This window comes from Nycticebus coucang, chromosome 1 (assembly GCF_027406575.1).
Source record: "Nycticebus coucang isolate mNycCou1 chromosome 1, mNycCou1.pri, whole genome shotgun sequence".
NCBI lineage: Eukaryota > Metazoa > Chordata > Mammalia > Primates > Lorisidae > Nycticebus > Nycticebus coucang.
This window is the reverse complement of record NC_069780.1, coordinates 21,780,462-21,792,776: the sequence shown is the minus strand read 5'-3', so window position 1 is coordinate 21,792,776 and position 12,315 is coordinate 21,780,462. Positions and strand designations below refer to the sequence as shown.

The following is a 12,315-nucleotide window of genomic DNA, read 5'->3' as shown; positions in this document are numbered from 1 at the left end:
AGAAGCAGCTGATAAACCCTAACAAATTTCAGGAACACATTCACCAATGAAGTTTCATCCTCTTATAATTCTCAGTCCCTCCTGCAATTAAACGAAAGACTGCGGTCTCTTCTCTCCCCCCAAAGAGAGGCCGAGTACTTTACTGGACTCTATCCAATCCTGTGACTGATGACTAAGCCAACTGGAGTCCCTGCAGAAGAAGGCATCCTTCTTGCAGATACTCACCTTGGGATTTTGTTCCTGTGGCTACCCTAACCTGGATACCAAGTACACCTGTTTTGAAAAGCTGCTACTAGCTTTCTCTTGGACTATCACTGAAACAGAAAGCCTGATGCGTGAGTGGCCTGGTGGTCCCATTTTGAGGAGGGTCACCTTGAATTCAACTACAAGATACCCAGGGCCCAGCGAGTTTGCTTACTTAATGCAAGTCAAAAATCAAATTCTCCCTTTGGGAGAATTATTCCCACTTTACCACCAGAAGCAAAGTGCTGGCTCTGCAGGGCCTTGACACACAGTTTCCCATAAACAAAGGGGATTGGTTCAGTAATGGTTTTGTTAAACTGAGACCTGATAGTATTCACTCACTATAGGGTGCTTGATCATCCAAGCTCAGCCCTATCTACACAGTAATGAAGATGGGCGTGGTGACTCTGAGAAGTGAGAGGAACCTACTGTACAGAATACAGTCGGTTGCGACAACTGTACAGAATACAGTAGCTCCCTCATGACCTGTGTCTAAAAAAGATTTATGACTGCTGGCCTGTTGCCAACAGTTTAGCTGTTTCTTCTGCCACTGGAGAGTAGTGTATGTGCATGAAATACATGCCTTGCTGGGGCTGCAAACTGTACCCCGTAACGGCATCTAGGTTACCCGCAGAGAAGGCCATAGTCAGAGCCCATTATCTGATGCGATAAACTGGACTCAAGTTGCTTATTGAGAGAGACACACACAATTTGCCATTGCTGCTTTCTCCCTCCCTATCAGACTGAACATGATAATATATCTACTGGTACAGACTGCACACACATTAAAGAACTCTATTGTTTCTGTTACTAAGGTTACCACTGTATGTAATATTCATGATTCCTGCTAAAGTTCGCCCTCTTTTCTCCTAGCAGGGAAATCCCCCTCATGCAGGGCATGGTCCCTCCTACTGCAAGAGCATTGACTATTCTGCACCTCTGATCACCTCTCAGATCATCATATTACTGTCCCAGTATGATCGGCTGACTTAGGCTTATTATTATAGTCCTTGAATCTAACCTATGTCATATTTTCAGCTTACTGGGCCATTTGCAGCCTGACAAAAAGGTGCCAAAAAACACCCAACAATGACCTGGTAATCAAGGAACTCCATGGCTCTTCCACACTCTGCCATCCACAGACTTCTTGAGAAGCACAAGAATCTCCCCAAATATTCACTCAAAAAGATATGCAGCTATATTTCCATTACATCCTCCTGGTTCACATACCTTAGTCATGCAGTTTAATCACTTATTGGAATATTCCAAAAAATGACTCATCGACTCAGCTGATTTCTATGTAATTATTGACATGAAAGTGGTGTGGGATAATGTAGACCTATTTTTAAAATTCAGAGGTCCATTCTGACCATTCTTGGGCATGATGCTTCCTTCTGTTTCCCCCACACTAGCCTGGTGACAGCCTTACCTAAGTGGAGCTTAGGGGATTTGGAATAAATTATGTTTGAGCTTCCTGAAATTTCTTGTGTGAGTGACATGATTCTGGATCATAATGAGTCCTTGGTGATGATGCAGCTTGACAAATCCCCTATTATGATCTGTTAAGGCTAAAGCAGTGGACATGATCAGTCTTGTAAGTTTATTTATTTAATGATTTATTTATTTCTTTGAAACAGAGACTTATTCTGTTGTCTTGGGTAGAGTGTTATGGCATCACTATAGCTCACAGCAACCTCAGATTCCTGGGTTCAAGCAGTCCTCCTGCCTCATCCTCTGGAGTAGGTGGGTTATAGGCACCTGCCATGATGCCAGGCTAATTTTTCTATTTTTAGTAGAGACAGGGTGTCGCTCTTTCTTAGGCTGGTCTTCAGCTCCTGAGCTCAAGCAATCCACCCTCCTCGACCTCCCAGAGTGCTAGGATTACAGGCATGAGCCACCATGTCCAGCCAATCTTGTTTTATAAAAATGTCCTTGTAGCTCTTGTACCATTCTTTATAAAAGGTCTAAGTACAAAAAGGAGATGATTGAGACCAACGTCAAGTTACGTCTGTTAGAATGGGATATACCAGTTTCCTTGAGGTAGAGGGACACAAGACCTTCAACACTTGAGAAAGGAATGTCCACAAAGCCCCAGAAGTACCAGGAAGGGATGGACATTGTGGTTATTTATACACTGTTCTTTAAATGCAGGCCAATGCTTTGTACAGTTTTGTAACGAATATTTTGTAAAGAAAGGTAGATTTAACTACAATTTTCCATTTTCCCTATGTAAGCCAATTTGGGGGGACATCTTATATTTTAGGCTTGTGGGTTATACTGTTTTCGTTAAAGAGCTCAACTCTGGGTGGCACCTGTGGCTCAGTGGGTAGGGCGCCAGCCCCATATACGGAGGGTTGTGGGTTTGAACCCGAATCTGGCCAAACTGCAACAAAAAAATAGCTGGGTGTTGTGGTGGGTGCCTTTAGTCCCAGCTACTCGGGAGGCTGAGGCAAGAGAAACGACTAAGCCAGGAGTTGGAGGTTGCTGTGAGCTGTGATGCCACAGCACTCTACTAAGGGCAATAAAGTGAGACTCTGTCTCTATTAAAAAAAAAAAAAAAGCTCAACTCTTATGTTGTAGCTCAAAAGCAGCCAAAGATGACATGCAAGTAAACAAACACAGCCGTGTCCCAGTGAAACCTTATTTACAAAAGTAGTCTTCTGGCCCCTGGAGTAGACAGGACAGTTGGACCCAGTACCCTCACAAAGTCTCTGTTAAGCAAGGGCTGACCTCAGTTACTCCGTACAAATGGAAAACTCTGGACACTAAAGCTGCCCGGGAAGCAGCACTGGAGGAACAAGTGACTCACGTCCCACCTGGCAGGTCCTGGCCAATTGTCATCAGACCTCTCTATACCTTAGGACACCACATGCCCTGCCAGTACCACAGTTTTCATGTGAAGGTTACTGCTCTCCTGAAGAGCATACTTGCCCTTCAGGGATAGCCATAGAGACCTTCAAGTATTAAAGTAAATACCAGCAACAGATAGCATATCAATCCAATGAGATCTCCCTAAAATTAGCTATATTTATATATTTTAGGGAGCTATATGAAGTAATATCTATGAAGCTTGTGGGAAGTTTTCCCTACATAGGAGTCACTGTTGTCCAACAATGAGTTTTTACCCAAATTTTGCTGAAGTGACCCATGGCACCACTTCAACTCTGGAATTCATTCGGGTCAGCTTCAACTCACTGGCCAGAATAATTATAGATGACCGGTTTTCTCCTTGTGGGCAAAGGTGCAGTCTTCACAACCACAAATAAATCCTTTTTTAAAAACAAACAAACAAACAAATAAAACCTGGATTAATGCTTCTAGCCAAGTGGAAAGGTTTATGCGGAAGTTTAAGGAAAAAGCCACCTAGCTTTTTAAAGTAAAGGCTCGTGGTTCAAGTTCAGCTGGCTGGGTCCAGAACTCTGGAGGGCATGGTTGACATCAGTTCTGCTCATTAAAGTTTGGATGATAATATATTTAAGTAAACACAGATAAGTAAAATGGAGTGGATTTGATCCCAGTCTCTGTTATTTAGATTAACCAGCGGAATGGCAAACTTACAGAGCAATTTGCTAGTAGTCAACATGTTGTAGAAAGAAAATGAGTATTTCATTATTGGGCGATGGTTTTCTATAGATCACTTGTGTTACTGCAGGTTATGAAAGCCAAAGTCCTCACTAAAGAGGAGACACGGCTTCCCCAAGCTCTGTGTCCCTTAGCTGTCATACAAGCCTACCACAGGAACACATGGAATAATCCATTGCTTTGAATCTAGGAACATAGTATTATCTGCTAAGATTCATGAAACTGATGCAGGCTAACTTGTTAGCTTGTAAATAGGGTGAAATTTCAGACCTTTCTCAATTCTTGACAATATTATAACACAATCCCTAGTTGTTAAGAGATCCTGTGATTATAGTATTTTAAATAGGAATATTGCACCCTCAAAATAAATTTGGTGTTCTGTTTGCAGAGAAAAAAGGGAGAACAGTATTGACCTGGCCAGTTGAACAAATCCTGTGAACCATGAGACTTTACTTTAAAAATCCAGGTGACTTTCTCCTTAAGTTTCTTTTTTTTTTCTTGAAAATGACAATTTATTTTACTGTATGAAATGTTTAGTAATCATCTATAGGAAAGAAATGTGTTTTAACTTGTTTAACCTAATGTTTCTCAAACGTATTTTACTAAGAAATTTTTCCCCTCTATATATGCCTTTCCAAGGAATATCCTTCATGAAATATTATCTTTGTATCCTGGTGTTCTTGGAAGTGTTAGGTAAATGTTTTATAGTTAAAGCTTAGCATTAGTAACTGTGTTAAGTTTCAGTTTGGCCTGTAAATTTTTTTCTGCTCTGAATTAGCTTGAGCTCTTAGAGCTACCCATACACTGGGTCTGCTTAGTCATGCAGCTTCCTTCCACTGGGCCAAAAGAATTAATCCAGGCACAAAAGTATTTGTGCATGTGTGCATGTGTGTGTTTGTGTGTGCACATGTGTTGGTGTGTGCGTGTGTGTTTGTGCGTGTGCATGTGTGTTTGTGCATGTGTTTTTGTGTGTGCACGTGTTTCTATGTGCGTGTGTGAGTGTGCATTTGTGTGCGTGCATGTGTGTGTCTGTGGCTGCAGAGACTCCACTTTTGTCCACAAGGAGGAAGCAGCTACCTCTGATGGGGTAAGCCAGTCAATGAGAGCCAATGATTGTCCGTTCCATGGTTCCAATGGTAACTAAACCTTCTTAATTGACATATAACATTTTTAAATTTTTCATATGTTGAAATTTGGAGGCTTGACGTCTTACAGACTGTATAGAGCATAGGCCCTGCCAGACTTTCCATCTCTTTGCTATGTTTTTTGTTTTTGTGAATAACTTACTCATTGGTTGTTCCTGTTTCCCCATTTGTAAAATTGTGACAATAATATCACCTATTTCCTAGGGGTGTTTTAAAGACTAAATGATATGAATATAAAATATTTATTCTAGTGCCTGGAGAATAAAAATGCTCAGAGATATTTTAATGGCCTCAATGGTTGTTCACGTTTTGTCTCCATTGAAGTGGCTGTTTCTCACGTATAAAATCCTACCTAATGTTCATAATGGAGATTGATATCTACCCATAAAGTCTTTTTGAATCACTGCTGCCAAAATTAAACCCTTTTTGGCTACATAGCACTAGCATTCAGTTTGTGTCATTCATAACACAACACTCATTCTTTCCTCTATTAAGAGAAATACACATGTATACATATTTTACCTCCCTTGTAAATTATAAGCTTCTTAAATGCTAAGCCTACATTTTTATATACTTTTTATCTGATACTTTGCATTGTACTAAGCAAATGAGCAAAGGATATTTCCTTAAGGACACATTTTAAAAGCTCAATACTTCCTAAACCTCTTTTCAAGCCTTTAAAATATGTCTAGACTAAATCCATTCAAATAAAGTTTTCACAGTTTTTCTCTTTTCCTCCATTGACTTAGAATCTACAGTATGAATTTTCTTTGTTAAGAAACTTGAAGTAGACTTTTACATTGCACCCTTAATTATAATCAACATTGCTTTTGAAAAAAAAGAGTTTCTCTAATTAACTTGATATAGAAGCCTATTATTAAGACTTTTACATCAAGTCTCCTAAAAAAGAGAGTTTTTAAAAAGGCAATTTTTCTAAGGAAAATACATCTTCACTAACATTTGGCCCCAGCAAGCTGTCTGGTTCCAGCTACAGAAGATGCTTAATCCATTCATTAATGAAAGCAATTTCTGATAACCAAGATGAAAGTCAAATATAATTCCAGTGTTTGAACTCAGAATGATGACACTGATGAAATGGATATGTAAAAACATACAGCCCTCTTCAAGGTACCAGGTATTTGTACAGCTTGATGTTTATTTTGGACTCTAGCCCAAATCTTTACTTGAAAGGTTTATTGTAAGTATTAAAGGGAAAGTTTCTTTCATCAAACAAGGGTATTACTAGAAATAATTTTAATGATAGAAGCAGGGTAATTTATTACGAATTATTAAGTAAGTCAAAAAGCAAATTTATCACCAGAATAAAAGACAATTCCTGAAACAAATCCTGTACCTAATAGATGGCCCAGTAATACAGAGGATGCTTATTCCATCTTATTTTTCAAGAACGAGAAATCTGAAATATACAAATGATTCTGTGATTATGTATGTAGTAATCATTTTCAAAAATATATTTACATCATCAATAATGAAAAAAATTCCTTCTCTTATACAAATTTCCTGACTATAATGCATGCAGGCCTTTAAATAAGCTAACAAGAAATGTTTCCTCTTGGGCATTTATAGTCAAAGAGTAAAATTCTCATTAAATGTTGTGACAATGCCTTGTTCAAAAATCACTTTCTGTTCTTCATTTTACAGAATAAAATTTTATTGTTCTGTTTTTTTACTTTTATTTGATAACAATAACTGAACAATATTTCCCTCCCTTAAACGAAGAGTTCAGGTTTTAGAATTCATTATTCTAACTTACCTTTGACTAGAGGCCTTAAGAATATCAGTTAAATTATAAATGCCACAGATAATCTGACTGCAGGAAAATCAACAAAGGCATATTCAGCATGTTGACGACACAGATAAAGAGTTTACTATGTCCACTGAAAAATTCTACCCGGGATTTTCTGAAGTGTGTTGGGTTCAGTCCTTACTTCTATTGATGAGCCAATTATTTTTTATGTCCTTTTTGTTTACTTTATTCATTTCAGTCTCTTGTCTTTGTTTTGTGACCCTTAAATAATGTGAATTAGGCAACAAAACCAAGAATTTCCGTCCTGGAGACAAAGGAGTGTATTTCTGGAGAGTGCCACAGACTTTGGCTGAAGCCTACCCATTGAGTTTAATGGGACTCTGGCTGCCAAAACCCCAGGAACCTTTGAATATTTAGGGCTAAATGTAACTGCCACTTGCTCTCCCTCCCTGTTGCTTCCCAGATTTCTGCCAACCTGTTTGTTCTCAGTTCTACTGATGGCAGTTTCTGGCATAATCTTGCGTAACTGTTCTCTAATATTGTTCATAAGCCTGGGTACATTATGACAAAAAAACAGTTTTTTTTTTTTAATGTGTATTTAGTTAGAAAAATAAATTGCACTACAGAGGATGAAATACTACTTTCTAATTTTGTTTCAGAAAAACGTAAAAACTGGACCCATCTATAATGAAAAGGAAATCTTTCCAAACTCCTTTCCCTGACATAACATCTAAGGAAATCGTGTTTCAAATATACATTTTGTATACAGATGTGCTCATTTCCTCTCATTTGGACATCTCTACCACTACTTTATTTCTGATAAAAATAAAAGGAAATGAAGGAGGATTTGAAGATCTCTGAGATTGCTCAGGTAGAAAACAAGTAGATAAATTAAACATATATTTATGTGTATATTTAAACAAAACTAACATTATTTTTACTTTTTTTAATGTAACCTAAGTGAATATACTGAAACACAGCATTTTCCCCTCAAATTACAGTAAATTTTTTATACTACCCAGTATTTTCGGGACATTTTATATTTTGGATAATAAGCTGTGCTAACCATAAAGTCATATAAACTTCAGAGATTCCAAAGAGTTAAGCACTGAGTAGATATTAATGTCTACACAGTGTGTAAGAAAGATCTGTCAGGTTATTTCTGAAGCAATAAAGAAGAAGAGGTAATCTTTGTCAGTGCTCAGGATCTATCCAAAATTGGCTTCTATTATAATAGATAGTTATACATATTTTTTGGAAAAGAGAGAAAGATAGTGTTGGGACTTCCATTCATTGAAAAGTCTCGATATAAGGGAGTCAGTTTCCATTTATAAACATTTGCAAACTGAGCATTAGGTCTAGGTATTTATTTTTAAACCTAACTTCATTCAAAAGGCTTGAACTTAACATTAACAAAATGTTTGATCGTTGCTGCTCAAGAAACGATCTTCTTTCTGCAACAAGAAAACTACAAATCACTAAAGTTGCTTCTCATGTCAGTATCAGTCTACAAAAGTCACCAGATTACAGATACTTACCGTACTCGCTGTCATAGAATATAATGAATTTCTGCCAGGCATACTCGGTGACCACTCTCAGGATAACATCATTCAAGTAGACAGGGGGGCGAACCGAGAGAGTGTAGTCATCATTCCTGTTGCTCCGGGTGAGTCCACAGCCACTTCTTGGGGTCCCAGCTGTGGAGCGCTGAATGAAGAGGTGGGGGATATGCATGGCGTCTGCCAGGGACTGGAGGGACCCTGCCGATGTGCAGCCAATGGAGCTGACCAGGGCCAATATGCCTTGATTCATAAGTTCACAGGCTGCAAGAAAGCACAGCGATACTCCAGTTGTCAATGGGGCTCGTGGTATTTTCCCTTTTTGAGAAACACTGAATAGATAAGGCTTCCACAGTTATCAAACAAGTATGTAATTTGTTTTTCTCAAGGAAGATTTTATATGAGGCAACCCTCAAATTACCAAGGGCTGTTGGGATTTAGTTCAAGAATTCTGCTCTTATTAGCTGTGTGACCTTGTGCAAATCACTTAGCTTCTCTTGGCTTAGCTTCATCATCTAGAAAGGGGGTAAAATACAGGAATCCCACAGGATTATTGAAAGGTGAGAGATAATGCAGTGTCTGTTATTTGCCTCTTCAATTAGAGATAACTAAATTTTCATAATTATCAATATGTAATTTAGAGGAAAGAGAATTCTTTACTGAGTATACAAGACATGTTTCAAAAAGTAGATAATATTTAAACTGTTGAATGAATGGAGGGAGATGAAGATTTGGAGGAAGGCATTATTGGCCAGAGAAAACGGCCATTTTGGTATCTAACAATGTGATGATACTTTGTCTCCCTTAATGAACTGGAGAAATAAAAATGTTTTTGCTTTTTCCTTGATGGTCATATCATGGTCAAGCCAAATTAAATAAGATCCTAAATTTCAACAATGCTCTTATCTGGTTCCTAGATGAATAATTTCTAATTTATGCAACATGATTTATAATCTGTTTTAAAGCCATCTTAACTATTCTGTTTATGTACTTACCTACAATGTCTTTAAAACTAGATAAAAATATAAATTATACTTATGAATAAATACATAGCATATATACAAAAAAGAGTTAAAAAGTTAAGCTTCATCATGCCAATGTTTGAAAGTAAAAGATTAGAAATAAATTCAAAAGTAAATTCAGAAAAAAATCAAGGCAAAAATTATTTCTGTTTGTTATTTGCTCAGCCTTTAATCTAGATTTTAGGCATTCTAGTTGTTTTCAAGAGTCACCATTTATTATAGTTTTTAATGTGATTCTTGAAAAGGTTCAAGGAAAACTTAGATGTAAATATGTCTATATATTTAGTAGGCCAGTTAGTAAAGGCTGATTCAAAGTGCAAGCTTAGAAGTATTTAACAATGGCAAGTATATAAACATCCAACAAATTTCTTATTATTAATATTAAGCCAACCAATACATACATACAAAATAAATGAATAATTATTATGAGCATATTTTTCAAGCATTGCCTTATGAGAGAGGTTATATTGATTTGAAATAAAATATGAAAGATAGTTCCAGGGTAAGTGCTTCTTAGACTATATAGATCTTGTTGGAAGTTTTAGTCAAACTCACGCATTATTCTCATGGCCATGAATTCAACTTTTATAGAAAGCAATATAAGTTTACACTTATAATTTCAGTGAATTTATGAAAAATAAAGTTTGTCTCATTATTGTGGTAAATAACACTGCTACTGACATATAGAAACAAATAGAAATCTGAGTTTTAAAAAGATTTTCTTTAAAAGCTTAGTTTATTTAGTATTTAAAATTAAAACAAGTAGAGTGCCTTAAAGTATACGGAGTTAGATTTAATCTGTAGATTACACTAATTTCAAGTGATTAAATAAATATAACATTTATCTTTACCACAAAAGTCATAAAGTTATAAATATAGAAATTTAAGGCAAAAATTCAGTTTCAGTAATATCCTGTTATATGTATACATATAACATTGTGGAAAATTGTGTTTTAATCTTTAGATTTAGATTTCGAAGGATCAACTTCAAAATTATAAGTCATGTATTAATCTTGCTTAGCAGATAAATTTGCTTTAGCGTATAATATTATTTCTTCCAATTAACTATGTTACTTCCTATTAATCACTGTTAGAAAGAACATAAACTAAACAAATATTAAAACCAATTATTTTTATATAAGTGAATGTGTTGTTTTTGGATTACTGTTGGCATTACCTACCCTGCTACACATATTAGCAAGAGTAACTGAAATTTCCCTGTAAAACCAAAATGGATATCATCAAAAATACAATGTCATACCTGAAACATGCAGAGATTATGAAGTTCAGGAATGGAAACTTGGTTTTACATACTGTGCCAGCCATGACTTGTTGGTAATTTGGCACCCTGGAACACTATTTTGAGAAAGATTCTAAGACTCAACCATAAAAGGGGCCAAAATAATTTTGTGAGGTTTCTCATAGACACTGGGAGAGTTGCGTCCTGCAAGTTATAAATGTGCATTCCTCTGACAGTGCCTAATATTTTATTGTTTACAGTTGTCAATAAATCACACATATTCCAGTTAAGAAAAAATAGAAGACACAAATCTCTAATCTATGGCCCAATATGCTTTTCACAACAGGCAAACAGTACAGACTCTATTATTCATAACCTTAAAATTCTGAATGGCAATGGAAAGACAGAACTGGTGCTCCCTATAGGGGGAACTTTAACTGGCCTAGTATCAGGTGTGGTATTAGAAAAAGTCATACCAAAGAGAAAAGGAAGAGCTTATACAGCTAAGATGGATTGGAACCCACTGACCCAAAACACAACCTCAGTTGTGCACATATAAAAATGGGCCTACCCAGTAACTTACCATTTCGCCTTCAAGAGTGAGTTTGATGCCAATTTTGCCCTATTTTACCCTGGGTGAAGCATACAAGATACAAATTGATTTGCTTTGGGCCTCGACCATCCAAGGCCCAAGATGAATGTTCGTATAAATAATAGACTATAATTCATGACGGCTACAGAGAGATTTGAGGAAATAAAGAGCTACACCAAGAACAGAGACAAAGCTAGGTGAGACAGTCTGCCTTTTATAAGAATCCCATGTCTTAACTGTTAAAAGAGTTCAATATTGAGTTTTAATTCCATAGAATGCATACATCAGTTTATTAGATATAGTGTAAGCACTGAATTTGAGGAGATCAAAGTGTCTGTATGGATTCTTTTTTATTAAAAGAATCCAAGTCAAGGACTTCTCTTTTTTTTTTTTTTTTTTTTGTAGAGACAGAGTTTCACTTTATGGCCCTCGGTAGAGTGCCGTGGCGTCACACAGCTCACAGCAACCTCCAACTCCTGGGCTTAGGCGATTCTCCTGCCTCAGCCTCCCGAGTAGCTGGGACTACAGGCGCCCGCCACAACGCCCGGCTATTTTTTTGTTGCAGTTTGGCCGGGGCTGAGTTTGAACCCACCACCCTCGGTATATGGGGCCGGCGCCCTACTCACTGAGCCACAGGCGCCACCCAAGTCAAGGACTTCTCAATGGTATATTTCTTTGTCACTGTTATTTCAAGCTCTGTGATTTACTTACACTATGTTTACATGTACACACAGACACATAAACCATATTGAATAGCTTGCCGGTTCTGTGACTCCAGTGGTTTGAGATTTTAACACCATCAAAAAATGTTCAGAGACAGCAGTAATTGATGAAAGCATGCCTTTTTTTTTTTTCTGATAGTAATTGCAACCAGCAACACTTTTATCCTTTCTCATCAATCAGCCACTACAGAATATAAATGTAAAATTAAATGATGTTCAGGTACACATAGTGTTATCTTGTTCATTTCTAAAGTTAGGCAATTTGAGTCTTTTTCTTATTAAGTATAATAAGATTAAAACTAAATTCCATAAAGCATTTGGAAATGGATTAGCTGTTACTATATATTCAATGAGAACTCAGTGAAATACTTTTTGGATAGCACCTATCTTCTTGAACATATATTCTTTGTGATATTTTTCCTGACTTATCTATATTGACCTA

The 12,315-nt window shown here is 36.9% G+C and overlaps 1 protein-coding gene across 1 annotated transcript in view; it reads right to left on the bottom strand.

Moving 5' to 3' along the window:
* GRID2 (glutamate ionotropic receptor delta type subunit 2) overlaps positions 1-12,315 on the bottom strand; it is a 1,435,943-nt gene that overhangs the window by 731,035 nt on the left and 692,593 nt on the right. Inside the window, exon 3 of the mRNA XM_053608318.1 lies at positions 8,277-8,561. Within this exon, the coding sequence (XP_053464293.1) occupies positions 8,277-8,561 (285 nt within the window). The remainder of the gene's footprint in view (positions 1-8,276; positions 8,562-12,315) is intronic.